The sequence below is a fragment of the Ylistrum balloti genome, unplaced genomic scaffold (assembly GCF_031769215.1).
Source record: "Ylistrum balloti isolate Yb309-2 unplaced genomic scaffold, AGI_CSIRO_Ybal_v1 Utg370778, whole genome shotgun sequence".
Lineage (NCBI taxonomy): Eukaryota > Metazoa > Mollusca > Bivalvia > Pectinida > Pectinidae > Ylistrum > Ylistrum balloti.
The window spans coordinates 300491-320962 of record NW_026782455.1 but is presented as its reverse complement, the minus strand read 5'-3'; the positions used below and the strand labels follow the sequence as shown (position 1 = coordinate 320962).

Below are 20472 nucleotides of genomic sequence, written 5' to 3'. Positions count from 1 at the left end.
TGATATAATTTTTTCAGTTAGTTAAAATGGATTTAAATTTTTATATGAAATAAACATATTGCTATCGTTCTACACATAGTAAGTATGGCTAATATTGTTGATAAATTTTATACGAAACTGAAGCTGACATCAGTGGGTTACACCCCCCGGTTCCTAGTTTCATTTTTACTAGATCGAGACTACAACAGACCTAACGATCGAACGTTAATGTATCAGCAGTATACATTATGTAATACCGTAATGTATGTTTTTTTTTTTAAATATTCCTAACAATCTGTTTTAACTAGAAATGATTAACATTGGTTCAACACGAACAACCTAAACTGTACCATTCACTTTCAGGGAACAATTCACGAAAAACTTCACACAATATATGTAGTTGTTTTATAAGTGGTCACATATTGGTTTTCCATATGCAGTCCTGATATAGTATAACACTTGGTTTATACGAACAAGATAATTACAGTGAACTTGATACCACCGATTAACAGGGGCTACGAAGTTGGGCAAAGTGATTGTCACTTACTATACATTTATATGATGATAAAACAAAATCTGTTGTAGTTGTCACACATTTATTATATCACTGCCTGCCATGTAAAGTGACAAATTCTTACCATAATCTATTTCATTATTAACTTGTCTATTATAGCCATATCCTTGTGTAGTACGAAGGAGTAAGGAAAAACATCCTGCATACCCGGCGTAGTTAAAGCTAGCTACACTTTGGCCTGTAGACACTTTATCACTCGACTATAGGGAAATTCCCATTAGCCAAGGCTTGTAAAGCAACCTGACCTTTCAACTTCAACAATAGAAAGGAGTAATGAAAAACACTGTGTCCCGCTGATAGACCATACTTGGCATATGGACATGTATTGTTGCATAAGTATTAGTGATGGGGTTTTTTACAGATTATTACAGTTACTATGGTGATTTCAGCTGCATAGCCCATCAGCTAACTTTTGTGGCTGTGCAGAAAATGTGGTGTTCTGAAGTAAAGCATTGAGCACAGTCGAAAGTATACAGATGTGTGTCAGTAGAATTACAATTTATTATTGATTAATTTTCTCATTATTGCTGTTATTTTTCAGCATATACCCAAATTATACTAGGATGTCAATGCTTGGCCAAGCAGAATTTGGAGTGACAACATTTTTCACTAGAAGCCACCCCAATGACAAATGTGGAGCCAATGGTCTTCCTCTCACACCAAATTCAGTCAAAGTTTTGGGACGTTTCCAGAACCTTAAACATCTTCATCATCCACGGATCTGTAAATATCTGGACATTGTCAAGGACAAGCATGGTATGTGAACATGTGTTAACTTGTAACCAGTTATAGTATTAAAACCTTAAATTAAGTACCAAATATAAATGTTGAATTACAATGATCAGTGCCTTCCAAATACAATCATTGCAGGGAAGATATACATATATAGTCTGAAGATTCTTCAGATGTTTAGCACATACAATTATCTATGAAGGTGAAGTAATTCAAAATGTTGACAACTGTAAGTTTAATGCTGATGCATATTTGTTTGACTTAGAATTAAACTAGTATTCAATAAAAATTGTAAAGTTACATATTTACACTGATAATGGATTGTTGAATGGTCATTGATGGTGTCAGCTACAAAACTTTACCCTATCATCAGGGAATTGAATGTAACAGAATATTTATCATTCAGGAATTTATTACTATAGAATATTTATCACAGGGGAATTTAATATAACAAAATAATTATCACCAGGGAATTTAATATTATAGAATATTGATCATCAGGGAATCTATTCTAATATTACAGAATAATTATCAGGAAATCTTCTCTAATATCATATAATATTCATTACTACAGAATCTATTCTAATATTATAGAATATTTTTCATAAGGGAATCAAATATTATAGAATAATCCAATTTTATTTTTCTACAGAGCGCATAGTTATTGTATCAGAGCATTACAGAAACTCTCTCAGCAGTAAATCTGGCACATTTACCAGGTAAAGACTTTGTTGTCATGATTTTAAAATCTGTGTCAGTTTATCGAATCACCATGTGATTTCTTATATTTTATTTATTATTATGGAAAACATTTTGTTTATCAGGATCAGGAGATGTATGTGCTGTGTTAAGTTATTGATGAGGTTGGATGAAAAGAAATGATCAAGTTAAAGAAGACTGTTTAATAATAGAATTTTGTTTCACGTGTATGACTTTGTATATTTTATTTCACAGTAAAGAGAAACTAACAGAGGTTGCATATGGTGTCCTGCAAGGCCTGGTCTACCTAAACACACTAGGTATCACCCACAGAAATCTATATAAACAGTTGGTTTATCATTACAGAGGTCGTGTGATAGTTGGCCATGTATGGTCTGTACTATATAAACAGTTGGTTTATCATTACAGGGTCGTGTGAAGTTGGCTGGGTATGGTCTGTACTATATAAAAAGTTGGTTTATCATTACAGGGTCGTGTGAAGTTGGCTGGGGTTGGTCTGTACTATATAAACAGTTGGTTTATCATTACAGGGTATGGTTGGCTGGGTATGGTCTATATATAAACAGTTGGTTTATCATTACAGGGTCGTGTGAAGTTGGCTGGGTATGGTCTGTACTATATAAACAGTTGGTTTATCATTACAGGGTCGTGTGAAGTTGGCTGGGTATGGTCTGTACTATATAAACAGTTGGTTTATCATTACAGGGTCGTGTGAAGTTGGCTGGGTATGGTCTGTACTATATAAACAGTTGGTTTATCATTACAGGGTCGTGTGAAGTTGGCTGGGTATGGTCTGTACTATATATATCATTACAGGGTCGTGTGAAGTTGGCTGGGTCTGGTCTGTAGTTGGTTTATCATTACAGGGTCGTGTGAAGTTGGCTGGGTATGGTCTGTACTATATAAACAGTTGGTTTATCATTACAGGGTCGTGTGAAGTTGGCTGGGTATGGTCTGTACTATATAAACAGTTGGTTTATCATTACAGGGTCGTGTGAAGTTGGCCGGGTATGGTCTGTACTATATAAACAGTTGGTTTATCATTACAGGGTCGTGTGAAGTTGGCTGGGTATGGTCTGTACTATATAAACAGTTGGTTTATCATTACAGGGTCGTGTGAAGTTGGCCGAGTATGGTCTGTACTATATAAACAGTTGGTTTATCATTACAGGGTCGTGTGAAGTTGGCTGGGTATGGTCTGTACTATATAAACAGTTGGTTTATCATTACAGGGTCGTGTGAAGTTGGCTGGGTATGGTCTGTACTATATAAACAGTTGGTTTATCATTACAGGGTCGTGTGAAGTTGGCTGGGTATGGTCTGTACTATATAAACAGTTGGTTTATCATTACAGGGTCGTGTGAAGTTGGCTGGGTATGGTCTGTACTATATAAACAGTTGGTTTATCATTACAGGGTCGTGTGAAGTTGGCTGGGTATGGTCTGTACTATATAAACAGTTGGTTTATCATTACAGGGTCGTGTGAAGTTGGCTGGGTATGGTCTGTACTATATAAACAGTTGGTTTATCATTACAGGGTCGTGTGAAGTTGGCTGGGTATGGTCTGTACTATATAAACAGTTGGTTTATCATTACAGGGTCGTGTGAAGTTGGCTGGGTATGGTCTGTACTATATAAACAGTTGGTTTATCATTACAGGGTCGTGTGAAGTTGGCTGTGTATGGTCTGTACTATATAAACAGTTGGTTTATCATTACAGGGTCGTGTGAAGTTGACTGGGTATGGTCTGTACTATATAAACAGTTGGTTTATCATTACAGGGTCATGTGAAGTTGGCTGGGTATGGTCTGTACTACATAGAGAACTGGTTTATCATTACAGGGTCGTGTGAAGTTGGCTGGGTATGGTCTGTACTATATAAACAGTTGGTTTATCATTACAGGGTCGTGTGAAGTTGGCTGGGTATGGTCTGTACTATATAAACAGTTGGTTTATCATTACAGGGTCGTGTGAAGTTGGCTGGGTATGGTCTGTACTATATAAACAGTTGGTTTATCATTACAGGGTCGTGTGAAGTTGACTGGGTATGGTCTGTACTATATAAACAGTTGGTTTATCATTACAGGGTCGTGTGAAGTTGGCTGGGTATGGTCTGTACTATATAAACAGTTGGTTTATCATTACAGGGTCGTGTGAAGTTGGCTGGGTATGGTCTGTAGTTGGCTGGGTATGGTCTGTACTATATAAACAGTTGGTTTATCATTACAGGGTCGTGTGAAGTTGGCTGGGTATGGTCTGTACTATATAAACAGTTGGTTTATCATTACAGGGTCGTGTGAAGTTGGCTGGGTATGGTCTGTACTATATAAACAGTTGGTTTATCATTACAGGGTCGTGTGAAGTTGGCTGGGTATGGTCTGTACTATATAAACAGTTGGTTTATCATTACAGGGTCGTGTGAAGTTGGCTGGGTATGGTCTGTACTATATAAACAGTTGGTTTATCATTACAGGGTCGTGTGAAGTTGGCTGGGTATGGTCTGTACTATATAAACAGTTGGTTTATCATTACAGGGTCGTGTGAAGTTGGCTGGGTATGGTTTATCTGTAAGTTGGCTGGGTATGGTCTATATATAAACAGTTGGTTTATCATTACAGGGTCGTGTGAAGTTGGCTGGGTATGGTCTGTACTATATAAACAGTTGGTTTATCATTACAGGGTCGTGTGAAGTTGGCTGGGTATGGTCTGTACTATATAAACAGTTGGTTTATCATTACAGGGTCGTGTGAAGTTGGCTGGGTATGGTCTGTACTATATAAACAGTTGGTTTATCATTACAGGGTCGTGTGAAGTTGGCTGGGTATGGTCTGTACTACATAGAGAACTGGTTTATCATTACAGGGTCGTGTGAAGTTGGCTGGGTATGGTCTGTAAACAGTTGGTTTATAAACAGGCTGGGTATGGTCTGTATATATAAACAGTTGGTTTATCATTACAGGGTCGTGTGAAGTTGGCTGGGTATGGTCTGTACTATATAAACAGTTGGTTTATCATTACAGGGTCGTGTGAAGTTGGCGGGGTATGGTCTGTACTATATAAACAGTTGGTTTATCATTACAGGGTCGTGTGAAGTTGGCTGGGTATGGTCTGTACTATATAAACAGTTGGTTTATCATTACAGGGTCGTGTGAAGTTGGCTGGGTATGGTCTGTACTATATAAACAGTTGGTTTATCATTACAGGGTCGTGTGAAGTTGGCTGGGTATGGTCTGTACTATATAAACAGTTGGTTTATCATTACAGGGTCGTGTGAAGTTGGCTGGGTATACTATATAAACAGTTGGTTTATCATTACAGGGTCGTGTGAAGTTGGCTGGGTATGGTTTAATTGGATTAGTGTTAATGTTGATAGTTACAGGTGATTAATTGGATTAATGTTAATGTTGATAGTTACAGGTGATTAATTGGATTAGTGTTAATGTTGATAGTTACAGGTATCTCCAGTGATTAATTGGATTAGTGTTAATGTTGATAGTTACAGGTATATCCAGTGATTAATTGGATTAGTGTTAATGGTGATTAATTGGATTAGTGTTAATGTTGATAGTTACAGTTGATATAGTTACAGGTGATTAATTGGATTAGTGTTAATGTTGATAGTTACAGGTGATTAATTGGATTAGTGTTAATGTTGATAGTTACAGGTGATTAATTGGATTAGTGTTAATGTTGATAGTTACAGGTGATTAATTGGATTATCCAGTGATTAATTGGATTAATGTTGATAGTTACAGGTATATCCAGTGATTAATTGGATTAATGTTAATGTTGATAGTTACAGGTGATTAATTGGATTAGTGTTAATGTTGATAGTTACAGGTGATTAATTGGATTAATGTTAATGTTGATAGTTACAGGTGATTAATTGGATTAGTGTTAATGTTGATAGTTACAGGTGATTAATTGGATTAGTGTTAATGTTGATAGTTACAGGTGATTAATTGGATTAGTGTTAATGTTGATAGTTACAGGTGATTAATTGGATTAGTGTTAATGTTGATAGTTACAGGTGATTAATTGGATTAGTGTTAATGTTGATAGTTACAGGTGATTAAATGTTGATAGTTACAGGTGATTAATTGGATTAGTGTTAATGTTGATAGTTACAGGTGATTAATTGGATTAGTGTTAATGTTGATAGTTACAGGTGATTAATTGGATTAGTGTTAATGTTGATAGTTACAGGTGATTAATTGGATTAATGTTAATGTTTATAGTTACAGGTGATTAATTGGATTAGTGTTAATGTTGATAGTTACAGGTGATTAATTGGATTAGTGTTAATGTTGATAGTTACAGGTGATTAATTGGATTAGTGTTAATGTTGATAGTTACAGGTATATCCAGTGATTAATTGGATTAGTGTTAATGTTGATAGTTACAGGTGATTAATTGGATTAGTGTTAATGTTGATAGTTACAGGTGATTAATTGGATTAGTGTTAATGTTGATAGTTACAGGTGATTAATTGGATTAGTGTTAATGTTGATAGTTACAGGTGATTAATTGGATTAGTGTTAATGTTGATAGTTACAGGTGATTAATTGGATTAGTGTTAATGTTGATAGTTACAGGTGATTAATTGGATTAGTGTTAATGTTGATAGTTACAGGTGATTAATTGGATTAGTGTTAATGTTGATAGTTACAGGTGATTAATTGGATTAGTGTTAATGTTGATAGTTACAGGTGATTAATTGGATTAGTGTTAATGTTGATAGTTACAGGTGATTAATTGGATTAGTGTTAATGTTGATAGTTACAGGTGATTAATTGGATTAATGTTAATGTTGATAGTTACAGGTGATTAATTGGATTAGTGTTAATGTTGATAGTTACAGGTGATTAATTGGATTAGTGTTAATGTTGAATTGGATTAGTGTTAATGTTGATAGTTACAGGTGATTAATTGGATTAGTGTTAATGTTGATAGTTACATGTGATTAATTGGATTAATGTTAATGTTGATAGTTACAGGTGATTAATTGGATTAGTGTTAATGTTGATAGTTACAGGTGATTAATTGGATTAGTGTTAATGTTGATAGTTACAGGTGTGTTATTAATTGGATTAGTGTTAATGTTGATAGTTACAGGTGATTAATTGGATTAGTGTTAATGTTGATAGTTACAGGTGATTAATTGGATTAGTGTTAATGTTGATAGTTACAGGTGATTAATTGGATTAGTGTTAATGTTGATAGTTACAGGTGATTAATTGGATTAGTGTTAATGTTGATAGTTACAGGTGATTAATTGGATTAGTGTTAATGTTGATAGTTACAGGTGATTAATTGGATTAGTGTTAATGTTGATAGTTACAGGTGATTAATTGGATTAGTGTTAATGTTGATAGTTACAGGTGTGATTAATTGGATTAGTGTTAATGTTGATAGTTACAGGTGATTAATTGGATTAGTGTTAATGTTGATAGTTACAGGTGATTAATTGGATGATTAATTATAGTTACAGGTGATTAATTGGATTAGTGTTAATGTTGATAGTTACAGGTGATTAATTGGATTAGTGTTAATGTTGATAGTTACAGGTGTGTTAATGTTGAAGTTACAGGATTAATTGGATTAGTGTTAATGTTGATAGTTACAGGTATTAATTGATTAGTGTTAATGTTGATAGTTACAGGTGATTAATTGGATTAGTGTTAATGTTGATAGTTACAGGTGATTAATTGGATTAGTGTTAATGTTGATAGTTACAGGTGATTAATTGGATTAGTGTTAATGTTGATAGTTACAGGTGATTAATTGGATTAGTGTTAATGTTGATAGTTACAGGTGATTAATTGGATTAGTGTTAATGTTGATAGTTACAGGTGATTAATTGGATTAGTGTTAATGTTGATAGTTACAGGTGATTAATTGGATTAGTGTTAATGTTGATAGTTACAGGTGATTAATTGGATTAGTGTTAATGTTGATAGTTACAGGTGATTAATTGGATTAGTGTTAATGTTGATAGTTACAGGTGATTAATTGGATTAGTGTTAATGTTGATAGTTACAGGTGATTAATTGGATTAGTGTTAATGTTGAAGTTACAGGTGATTAATTGGATTAGTGTTAATGTTGATAGTTACAGGTGATTAATTGGATTAGTGTTAATGTTAATAGTTACAGGTGATTAATTGGATTAGTGTTAATGTTGATAGTTACAGGTGATTAATTGGATTAATGTTAATGTTGATAGTTACAGGTGATTAATTGGATTAGTGTTAATGTTGATAGTTACAGGTGATTAATTGGATTAGTGTTAATGTTGATAGTTACAGGTATATCCAGTGATTAATTGGATTAGTGTTAATGTTGATAGTTACAGGTGATTAATTGGATTAGTGTTAATGTTGATAGTTACAGGTGATTAATTGGATTAGTGTTAATGTTGATAGTTACAGGTGATTAATTGGATTAGTGTTAATGTTGATAGTTACAGGTGATTAATTGGATTAGTGTTAATGTTGATAGTTACAGGTGATTAATTGGATTAGTGTTAATGTAATTACAGGTGATTAATTGGATTAAATGTTGATAGTTACAGGTATTAATTGGATCAGTGATTAATTGGATTAATGTTAATGTTGATAGTTACAGGTGATTAATTGGATTAGTGTTAATGTTGATAGTTACAGGTGATTAATTGGATTAGTGTTAATGTTGATAGTTACAGGTGATTAATTGGATTAGTGTTAATGTTGATAGTTACAGGTGATTAATTGGATTAGTGTTAATGTTGATAGTTACAGGTGATTAATTGGATTAGTGTTAATGTTGATAGTTACAGGTGATTAATTGGATTAGTGTTAATGTTGATAGTTACAGGTGATTAATTGGATTAGTGTTAATGTTGATAGTTACAGGTGATTAATTGGATTAGTGTTAATGTTGATAGTTACAGGTGGTGATTAATTGGATTAGTGTTAATGTTGATAGTTACAGGTGATTAATTGGATTAGTGTTAATGTTGATAGTTACAGGTGATTAATTGGATTAGTGTTAATGTTGATAGTTACAGGTGATTAATTGGATTAGTGTTAATGTTGATAGTTACAGGTGATTAATTGGATTAGTGTTAATGTTGATAGTTACAGGTGATTAATTGGATTAGTGTTAATGTTGATAGTTACAGGTGATTAATTGGATTAGTGTTAATGTTGATAGTTACAGGTGATTAATTGGATTAGTGTTAATGTTGATAGTTACAGGTGATTAATTGGATTAGTGTTAATGTTGATAGTTACAGGTGATTAATTGGATTAGTGTTAATGTTGATAGTTACAGGTGATTAATTGGATTAGTGTTAATGTTGATAGTTACAGGTGATTAATTGGATTAGTGTTAATGTTGATAGTTACAGGTTTAATTGGATTAGTGTTAATGTTGATAGTTACAGGTGATTAATTGGATTAGTGTTAATGTTGATAGTTACAGGTATATCCAGTGATTAATTGGATTAGTGTTAATGTTGATAGTTACAGGTATATCCAGTGATTAATTGGATTAGTGTTAATGTTAATAGTTACAGGTGATTAATTGGATTAGTGTTAATGTTGATAGTTACAGGTGATTAATTGGATTATTGTTAATGTTGTTGATAGTTACAGGTGATTAATTGGATTAGTGTTAATGTTGATAGTTACAGGTGATTAATTGGATTAGTGTTAATGTTGATAGTTACAGGTATATCCAGTGATTAATTGGATTAGTGTTAATGTTGATAGTTACAGGTGATTAATTGGATTAGTGTTAATGTTGATAGTTACAGGTGATTAATTGGATTAGTGTTAATGTTGATAGTTACAGGTGATTAATTGGATTAGTGTTAATGTTGATAGTTACAGGTGATTAATTGGATTAGTGTTAATGTTGATAGTTACAGGTGATTAATTGGATTAGTGTTAATGTTGATCGTTACAGGTGATTAATTGGATTAGTGTTAATGTTGATAGGTACAGGTGATTAATTTGATTAGTGTTAATGTTGATAGTTACAGGTGATTAATTGGATTAATGTTAATGTTGATAGTTACAGTGATTAATTGGATTAGTGTTAATGTTGATAGTTACAGGTGATTAATTGGATTAGTGTTAATGTTGATAGTTACAGATTAATTGGATTAGTGTTAATGTTGATAGTTACAGGTGATTAATTGGATTACTGTTAATGTTGATAGTTACAGGTGATTAATTGGATTAGTGTTATTGTTGATATAGTTACAGGTGATTAATTGGATTAGTGTTAATGTTGATAGTTACAGGTGATTAATTGGATTAGTGTTAATGTTGATAGTTACAGGTGATTAATTGGATTAGTGTTAATGTTGATAGTTACAGGTGATTAATTGGATTAGTGTTAATGTTGATAGTTACAGGTGATTAATTGGATTAGTGTTAATGTTGATAGTTACAGGTGATTAATTGGATTAGTGTTAATGTTGATAGTTACAGGTGATTAATTGGATTAGTGTTAATGTTGATAGTTACAGGTGATTAATAGGAAAAGTGATAATGTTGATAGTTACAGGTTTATCCAGTGATTAATTGGATTAGTGTTAATGTTGATAGTTACAGGTGATTAATTGGATTAGTGTTAATGTTGATAGTTACAGGTGATTAATTGGATTAGTGTTAATGTTGATAGTTACAGGTGATTAATTGGATTAGTGTTAATGTTGATAGTTACAGGTGATTAATTGGATTAGTGTTAATGTTGATAGTTACAGGTGATTAATTGGATTAATGTTAATGTTGATAGTTACAGGTATATCCAGTGATTAATTGGATTAGTGTTAATGTTGATAGTTACAGGTGATTAATTGGATTAGTGTTAATGTTGATAGTTACAGGTGATTAATTGGATTAGTGTTAATGTTGATAGTTACAGGTGATTAATTGGATTAGTGTTAATGTTGATAGTTACAGGTGATTAATAACAAATCCATTCAATATTTAAAGTTATCAGTGCAATTTATTTTTGATAATTGTTGAAATATGATAATACAAATGGAAAATTAAAATTGAATACTTTTGAATGTTCACTAAGATGGTGTCCAAACCTATTAAAATGTGCTTATGTATATCTTTGTAGACTCAAGACTTGTGGACTGGTTTGACAATGCCGCAGATATTCCATAAGATATTTGCATTTCTCAAGTCTGGTAGGTCAATGAAATTAAGCCAGGCATATAATTGATTACTAGTCTGTTCATGATGACTTCTTACAAAATGATATTCCTCAACTGCAATACAATAACCTCGATTCTTCACAATGCTTGGACTTTACATCAGAGGTTAAGAATGTTAGAACAGTGTTATATAGACTTACATCAGAGGTTAAGAATGTTAGAACAGTGTTATATAGACTTACATCAGAGGTTAAGAATGTTAGAACAGTGTTATATAGACTTACATCAGAGGTTAAAAATGTTAGAACAGTGTTATATAGACTTACATCAGAGGTTAAAAATGTTAGAACAGTGTTATATAGACTTACATCAGAGGTTAAAAATGTTAGAACAGTGTTATATAGACTTACATCAGAGGTTAAGAATGTTAGAACAGTGTTATATAGACTTACATCAGAGGTTAAGAATGTTAGAACAGTGTTATATAGACTTACATCAGAGGTTAAGAATGTTAGAACAGTGTTATATAGACTTACATCAGAGGTTAAGAATGTTAGAACAGTGTTATATAGACTTACATCAGAGGTTAAGAATGTTAGAACAGTGTTATATAGACTTACATCAGAGGTTAAGAATGTTAGAACAGTGTTATATAGACTTACATCAGAGGTTAAGAATGTTAGAACAGTGTTATATAGACTTACATCAGAGGTTAAGAATGTTAGAACAGTGTTATATAGACTTACATCAGAGGTTAAGAATGTTAGAACAGTGTTATATAGACTTACATCAGTGGTTAAGAATGTTAGAACAGTGTTATATAGACTTACATCAGAGGTTAAGAATGTTATAACAGTGTTATATAGACTTACATCAGAGGTTAAGAATGTTAGAACAGTGTTATAAAAACATCTAGTAATTTTACACTGTTTCTTTATAGACCAATCTCCATTACACAGTATAGCGAAGGACAACAGTCTCACAGAAACAATCAAGGTATGGTGATGTTGTAGAAGATTTGAGGGTATACAAATATCTTCAGTTAATGCCAAGGGTGTTTATTTTTTCATGTATGTAGTAATTCAGTGTTGTGAATTTGATAAGCAACAGATCTGCAGCAGAATAATCCCTGAGTTTGATTTGTTTGGTTTTTGAAATTTTCATATCCTTTCTTTATCATGTAGTTTTGTCAAATGCAATACAAAAAACATTTTGCTTTTATTCTGTTGAGAGAAAAATTTAATCACATCCGTAAATGATGAATGGTGATCAAAGCTTCTCTTCTCTTTCAGACTCTGTCTCCAGATCTGGTTGACTTTTTAACCAAATGTTTGACAGTATCAGTCAACCAGAGGTAAGGGAGATAACTGTGGTTTTATGAATGTACATACTAGGTATCATATCAGTAAATACCGGTAGTTGTGTTGTTATGCCTGAAGGTGTTTTACTTCATATGTACAAGCATTATAGAACTCTACTTGTGAAAGCTCAGTTGATGCTGGACCATTGTTTCCATTATATCAACATCAAAGTGAAATACACATTAGCCATTATGGTTAAAATCTTAATGATAGGATTTTAGTCGTAGAATACTGTTACTTTTCGATATAATTGTGACGGTAGTGAAAATTCAATAAATAAAAATTATATTATTTGTTGTTTAATTGGTGATTAATTATGTGACCTTTTTACAGACCCAGTCCTTCTGAACTACTGAAACATGACATATTTACAGAGCTCAGGTTGAAAGAGGTAAGTCTACAACATTACAGTCATAGTTGTTTACACTCATGTTTGTTCCTACAAACATAACAGATAAGACAATAAGATGAAGAAGCTGTGAATGGTCGGGTGGCGCAGTGGTAACGCACTCGCCTTTCACCTAGCCGACCGGGGTTCGATTCCTGGAACGGAAGTTAAAAGGTAAGGGGTCACCTGCCCAATCACGTGGGTTTTCCCCGGGTACTCCGATTTCCTCCCGCAATAAGACCCCTCGCACGCTTACATCCGGGCCAACAAGAGTGATTAGTATAAGTTAACATAACTTGTTTTGCAATTGTAGTAAAATTAAATTAAGTTTATATATATATGAAGAAGCTGTGAAAAAAACTGAAGGAACTGTTTATGTGAGGCATGTTGTAAAGCTTGTTACATTTGCTCTCCTAGACCTGACTTTTAATGTTTTGATGCCTGAAGTCACAGGTGATTTTTTTGTTATATTATCTTGATCAAAGTTAGTTAGAAGGATAGAGAAGTAAATTAGAATGGAGATGTTCATTTATCTGTAGGTGGAAATTTGTCAGGAATGTCTTGCAATCATAACTGTTTTGTAATGAAACTAGACGTACAGGAGACAGTTGTATCTTACTGATAACTTGCTCTGGTTTTCCCTACAGTGATCAGTTCTATCATTGTATTCAGAGTTGAGAATTTACATCCCTATATGTGATGACTGAATAGTCAGTGATGAATAGTAAGAATTACATCCCTATATGTGATGACTGTTAATAGTAGAGAATTTACATCCCTATATGTGATGACTGATAATAGCAGTGATGAATTTACATCCCTATATGTGATGACTGATAGTAGAGAATTTAATAGTATGAGAATTTACATCCCTATATGTGATGACTGATAATAGCAGAGAATTTACATCCCTATATGTGATGACTGTTAATAGTAGAGAATTTACATCCCTATATGTGATGACTGTTAATAGTAGAAAATTTACATCCCTATATGTGATGACTGATAATAGTAGAGAATTTACATCCCTATATGTGATGACTGTTAATAGCAGAGAATTTACATCCCTATATGTGATGACTGATAATAGCAGAGAATTTACATCCCTATATGTGATGACTGTTAATAGTAGAGAATTTACATCCCTATATGTGATGACTGATAATAGTAGAGAATTTACATCCCTATATGTGATGACTGTTAATAGTAGAGAATTTACATCCCTATATGTGATGACTGTTAATAGTAGAGAATTTACATCCCTATATGTGATGACTGATAATAGTATAATAGTAGAGAATTTACATCCCTATATGTGATGACTGATAATAGTAGAGAATTTACATCCCTATATGTGATGACTGATAATAGCAGAGAATTTACATCCCTATATGTGATGACTGTTAATAGTAGAGAATTTACATCCCTATATGTGATGACTGTTAATAGCAGAGAATTTACATCCCTATATGTGATGACTGATAATAGCAGAGAATTTACATCCCTATATGTGATGACTGATAATAGCAGAGAATTTACATCCCTATATGTGATGACTGTTGATAGTGTGATGACTGTTGATAGTAGAGAATTTACACCATATGTGTGATGACTGTTAATAGCAGAGAATTTACATCCCTATATGTGATGACTGTTGATAGTAGAGAATTTACATCCCTATATGTGATGACTGTTAATAGCAGAGAATTTACATCCCTATATGTGATGACTGTTAATAGCAGAGAATTTACATCCCTATATGTGATGACTGTTAATAGCAGAGAATTTACATCCCTATATGTGATGACTGTTAATAGCAGAGAATTTACATCCCTATATGTGATGACTGTTAATAGTAGAGAATTTACATCCCTATATGTGATGACTATTAATAGAAGAGAATTTACATCCCTATATGTGATGACTGATAATAGTAGAGAATTTACATCCCTATATGTGATGACTGTTGATAGTAGAGAATTTACATCCCTATATGTGATGACTGTTGATAGTAGAGAATTTACATCCCTATATGTGATGACTGTTAATAGTAGAGAATTTACATCCCTATATGTGATGACTGTTAATAGTAGAGAATTTACATCCCTATATGTGATGACTGATAATAGTAGAGAATTTACATCCCTATATGTGATGACTGTTAATAGTAGAGAATTTACATCCCTATATGTGATGACTGTTAATAGCAGAGAATTTACATCCCTATATGTGATGACTGATAATAGTAGAGAATTTACATCCCTATATGTGATGACTGATAATAGTAGAGAATTTACATCCCTATATGTGATGACTGATAATAGCAGAGAATTTACATCCCTATATGTGATGACTGTTAATAGTAGAGAATTTACATCCCTATATGTGATGACTGTTAATAGGAGAGAATTTACATCCCTATATGTGATGACTATTAATAGTAGAGAATTTACATCCCTATATGTGATGACTGATAATAGTAGAGAATTTACATCCCTATATGTGATGACTGTTAATAGTAGAGAATTTACATCCCTATATGTGATGATGTGATGACTGTTAATAGAGAGAATTTACATCCCTATATGTGATGACTGATAATAGTAGAGAATTTACATCCCTATATGTGATGACTGATAATAGTAGAGAATTTACATCCCTATATGTGATGACTGTTAATAGTAGAGAATTTACATCCCTATATGTGATGACTGTTGATAGTAGAGAATTTACATCCCTATATGTGATGACTGATAATAGTAGAGAATTTACATCCCTATATGTGATGACTGTTGATAGTAGAGAATTTACATCCCTATATGTGATGACTGTTGATAGTAGAGAATTTACATCCCTATATGTGATGACTGTTGATAGTAGAGAATTTACATCCCTATATGTGATGACTGTTAATAGTAGAGAATTTACATCCCTATATGTGATGACTATTAATAGTAGAAAATTTACATCCCTATATGTGATGACTGATAATAGCAGAGAATTTACATCCCTATATGTGATGACTGTTAATAGTAGAGAATTTACATCCCTATATGTGATGACTGATAATAGTAGAGAATTTACATCCCTATATGTGATGACTGATAATAGCAGAGAATTTACATCCCTATATGTGATGACTGTTAATAGTAGAAAATTTACATCCCTATATGTGATGACTGATAATAGCAGAGAATTTACATCCCTATATGTGATGACTGTTAATAGTAGAGAATTTACATCCCTATATGTGATGACTGATAATAGTAGAGAATTTACATCCCTATATGTGATGACTGTTGATAGTAGAGAATTTACATCCCTATATGTGATGACTGATAATAGCAGAGAATTTACATCCCTATATGTGATGACTGTTAATAGTAGAGAATTTACATCCCTATATGTGATGACTGTTAATAGCAGAGAATTTACATCCCTATATGTGATGACTGATAATAGTAGAGAATTTACATCCCTATATGTGATGACTGATAATAGTAGAGAATTTACATCCCTATATGTGATGACTGTTAATAGTAGAGAATTTACATCCCTATATGTGATGACTGATAATAGTAGAGAATTTACATCCCTATATGTGATGACTGTTAATAGTAGAGAATTTACATCCCTATATGTGATGACTGATAATAGTAGAGAATTTACATCCCTATATGTGATGACTGTTAATAGTAGAGAATTTACATCCCTATATGTGATGACTGTTAATAGTAGAGAATTTACATCCCTATATGTGATGACTGATAATAGCAGAGAATTTACATCCCTATATGTGATGACTGATAATAGCAGAGAATTTACATCCCTATATGTGATGACTGTTAATAGTAGAGAATTTACATCCCTATATGTGATGACTGTTAATAGCAGAGAATTTACATCCCTATATGTGATGACTGATAATAGCAGAGAATTTACATCCCTATATGTGATGACTATTAATAGTAGAAAATTTACATCCCTATATGTGATGACTGATAATAGTAGAGAATTTACATCCCTATATGTGATGACTGTTAATAGTAGAGAATTTACATCCCTATATGTGATGACTATTAATAGTAGAGAATTTACATCCCTATATGTGATGACTGATAATAGCAGAGAATTTACATCCCTATATGTGATGACTATTAATAGTAGAGAATTTACATCCCTATATGTGATGACTGATAATAGCAGAGAATTTACATCCCTATATGTGATGACTATTAATAGAAGAGAATTTACACCATATGTGTGATGACTGTTGATAGTAGAGAATTTACATCCCTATATGTGATGACTGATAATAGTAGAGAATTTACATCCCTATATGTGATGACTGTTAATAGTAGAGAATTTACATCCCTATATGTGATGACTGATTAATAGACTTTACATCCCTATATGTGATGAATAGTAGAGAATTTACATCCCTATATGTGATGACTGATTAATAGTAGAGAATTTACATCCCTATATGTGATGACTGATAATAGTAGAGAATTTACATCCCTATATGTGATGATGACTATATGTGATGACTGTTAATAATAGTGATGACTGTTAATAGTAGAGAATTTACATCCCTATATGTTTACATCCCTATATGTGATGACTGTTAATAGCAGAGAATTTACATCCCTATATGTGATGACTGTTAATAGTAGAAAATTTACATCCCTATATGTGATGACTGATAAAAGCAGAGAATTTACATCCCTATATGTGATGACTGTTAATAGCAGAGAATTTACATCCCTATATGTGATGACTGTTAATAGTAGAGAATTTACATCCCTATATGTGATGACTGTTAATAGTAGAGAATTTACATCCCTATATGTGATGACTGATAATAGTAGAGAATTTACATCCCTATATGTGATGACTGATAATAGTAGAAGAATTTACATCCCTATATGTGATGACTGATAATAGTAGAGAATTTACATCCCTATATGTGATGACTGATAATAGTAGAGAATTTACATCCCTATATGTGATGACTGTTAATAGTAGAGAATTTACATCCCTATATGTGATGACTGATAATAGTAGAGAATTTACATCCCTATATGTGATGACTGATAATAGTAGAGAATTTACACCATATGTGTGATGACTGATAATAGTAGAGAATTTACATCCCTATATGTGATGACTAGAGAATTTACATCCCTATATGTGATGACTGATAATAGCAGAGAATTTACATCCCTATATGTGATGACTATTAATAGTAGAGAATTTACATCCCTATATGTGATGACTGATAATAGCAGAGAATTTACATCCCTATATGTGATGACTGATAATAGCAGAGAATTTACATCCCTATATGTGATGACTGATAATAGTAGAGAATTTACATCCCTATATGTGATGACTGATAATAGTAGAGAATTTACATCCCTATATGTGATGACTGATAATAGTAGAGAATTTACATCCCTATATGTGATGACTGATAATAGTAGAGAATTTACATCCCTATATGTGATGACTGATAATAGTAGAGAATTTACATCCCTATATGTGATGACTGATAATAGTAGAGAATTTACATCCCTATATGTGATGACTGATAATAGCAGAGAATTTACATCCCTATATGTGATGACTGATAATAGTAGAGAATTTACATCCCTATATGTGATGACTGTTGATAGTAGAGAATTTACATCCCTATATGTGATGACTGTGATGACTGATAATAGTAGAGAATTTACATCCCTATATGTGATGACTGATAATAGCAGAGAATTTACATCCCTATATGTGATGACTGATAATAGTAGAGAATTTACATCCCTATATGTGATGACTGATAATAGTAGAGAATTTACATCCCTATATGTGATGACTGATAATAGTAGAGAATTTACATCCCTATATGTGATGACTGATAATAGCAGAGAATTTACATCCCTATATGTGATGTGACTGATAATAGGAGATGAATTTAGCAATTTTTCTATATGTGATGACTGATGTAGCAGAGAATTTACATCCCTATCTATGGTGAAAATGACTACAGTTCAAGGTCTATATGTTATATCCCTATATGTGATGATGACCTGTTTGTAGAGGTCAGTCCTCTAGCCTCAAAGGTCAAGATGTAGAATGATCTAAGATATCATCACACTAGCTGTTAAGGAATCATTCGCTGTATTAAGTGATATTTAAGTGTACATTTATTAATGTCTGGAGTGTTTATTGTCCAGGTGAGAACTTTGACCACCTGTCATTGAGAGATATGGAGGAAGTTTACTATCTATGGAGACTTGCTGGGGGTGATCTGGAGGCTCTGCTTCGCAAGGAAGGACTCGTCAAAACAAAACCCCCAATTACACTCCTCCCCAGGTATAAAGAGTTTTTCTCAAGAAAAATCAAATTTCATTGTCCATCTACAAAAGAATTTTCTGGTTGTTGTGTTTGTTTTTAAATAAATCAAAGACATATGAATTGATACAGAGAATGAGGTGTGAGGTTCTGTTAAACATTGTGTATATCCCTCTGATCCAGCTTCTGTACCAGTGAAGGCGATGTGTTCGGACAGAGGAGGGACCGAGCAGAACTATTGGATAGTATTGTGATCACAGCATCACAGGATCAACTCAGAAACGTAACTATTGCAACAAAGTCATAGATTTTATTCATCATGCTAATGTTAGCAAGGAACTGAATTTTGTGTAGATATGAGGGACATTTGTATCCATCGTGTTTACTTTATGTCAGTGGTAACACCTTACAAATTATGTGCCATTCAGACTAAAAGATTTACAAAAAAAAATTAAAATTAAAAAGTTAAGATTTTAATTCTTGTAATTCTTCATGTTGAATGAGAAATTGAAACCTCCAGCCATACAACAAGGTCTGATGTTAAAGCTGAGATGTGACTTATATTTTTCTTCATATGATATCATGCATATGATTTACGATGACTTTTATACAGAGACTATCAGAAGTGGATGAAAAGGCCTATTATCCTCTTTTGGAAGATGAGTAAGTCTAACTTATATGTTCTAGAGGTAGGGGAGAAACAGGGTGCTGTATAGTATTATAGAAATCTATCTAAACTGATACTATAAAACGCTTTTCTTCACTGATTCCTGAGCAAATTTCATATCATGTCAGTCTGTATCACTAATACAAGAAGGGCAATCATCTGTTATATTTAGAAAGTTGATTAGATCCCTGGGGACTGGGGTATCCCTGGGGACTGGGGTGATTAGATTCCTGGGGACTGGGGCGATTAGATCCCTGGGTACTGGGGTGATTAGATCCCTGGGGTCTGGGGTGATTAGATCCCTGGGGACTGGGGTATCCCTGGGGACTGGGGTGATTAGATCCCTGGGGACTGGGGTGATTAGATCCGAGGGGACTGGGGTGATTAGATCCCTGGGGACTGGGGTGATTAGATCCGAGGGGACTGGTGTGATTAGATCCCTGGGGACTGGGGGACGGGGACTTGAACAGGAAATTTAGCTAAAATTTTGCTTTCCAATGTAGTACACCTAAATGCTTATGTGGATTTCCACCAAATTCCTTTT

At 33.1% G+C, this 20472-nt stretch overlaps 1 protein-coding gene across 1 annotated transcript in view; it reads left to right on the top strand.

The window, feature by feature from the left end:
- The first annotated feature begins 166 nt into the window (after window positions 1-166).
- Window positions 167-20472, top strand: part of LOC132558281 (TBC domain-containing protein kinase-like protein) — a 34285-nt gene continuing 13979 nt past the window's right edge. The window contains exons 1-21 of the mRNA XM_060222825.1: window positions 167-242; window positions 1095-1309; window positions 1938-2004; window positions 2240-2372; window positions 2650-2730; window positions 2933-3013; window positions 3177-3257; window positions 3482-3562; window positions 3787-3867; window positions 4092-4172; window positions 4296-4376; window positions 4540-4572; window positions 4807-4887; window positions 5148-5228; window positions 11125-11194; window positions 12102-12157; window positions 12454-12515; window positions 12897-12913; window positions 19144-19282; window positions 19445-19544; window positions 19875-19924. Coding sequence (XP_060078808.1) covers window positions 208-242; window positions 1095-1309; window positions 1938-2004; window positions 2240-2372; window positions 2650-2730; window positions 2933-3013; window positions 3177-3257; window positions 3482-3562; window positions 3787-3867; window positions 4092-4172; window positions 4296-4376; window positions 4540-4572; window positions 4807-4887; window positions 5148-5228; window positions 11125-11194; window positions 12102-12157; window positions 12454-12515; window positions 12897-12913; window positions 19144-19282; window positions 19445-19544; window positions 19875-19924 — 1706 coding nt within the window. The 5' untranslated portion in view covers window positions 167-207. The remainder of the gene's footprint in view (window positions 243-1094; window positions 1310-1937; window positions 2005-2239; window positions 2373-2649; window positions 2731-2932; window positions 3014-3176; window positions 3258-3481; window positions 3563-3786; window positions 3868-4091; window positions 4173-4295; window positions 4377-4539; window positions 4573-4806; window positions 4888-5147; window positions 5229-11124; window positions 11195-12101; window positions 12158-12453; window positions 12516-12896; window positions 12914-19143; window positions 19283-19444; window positions 19545-19874; window positions 19925-20472) is intronic.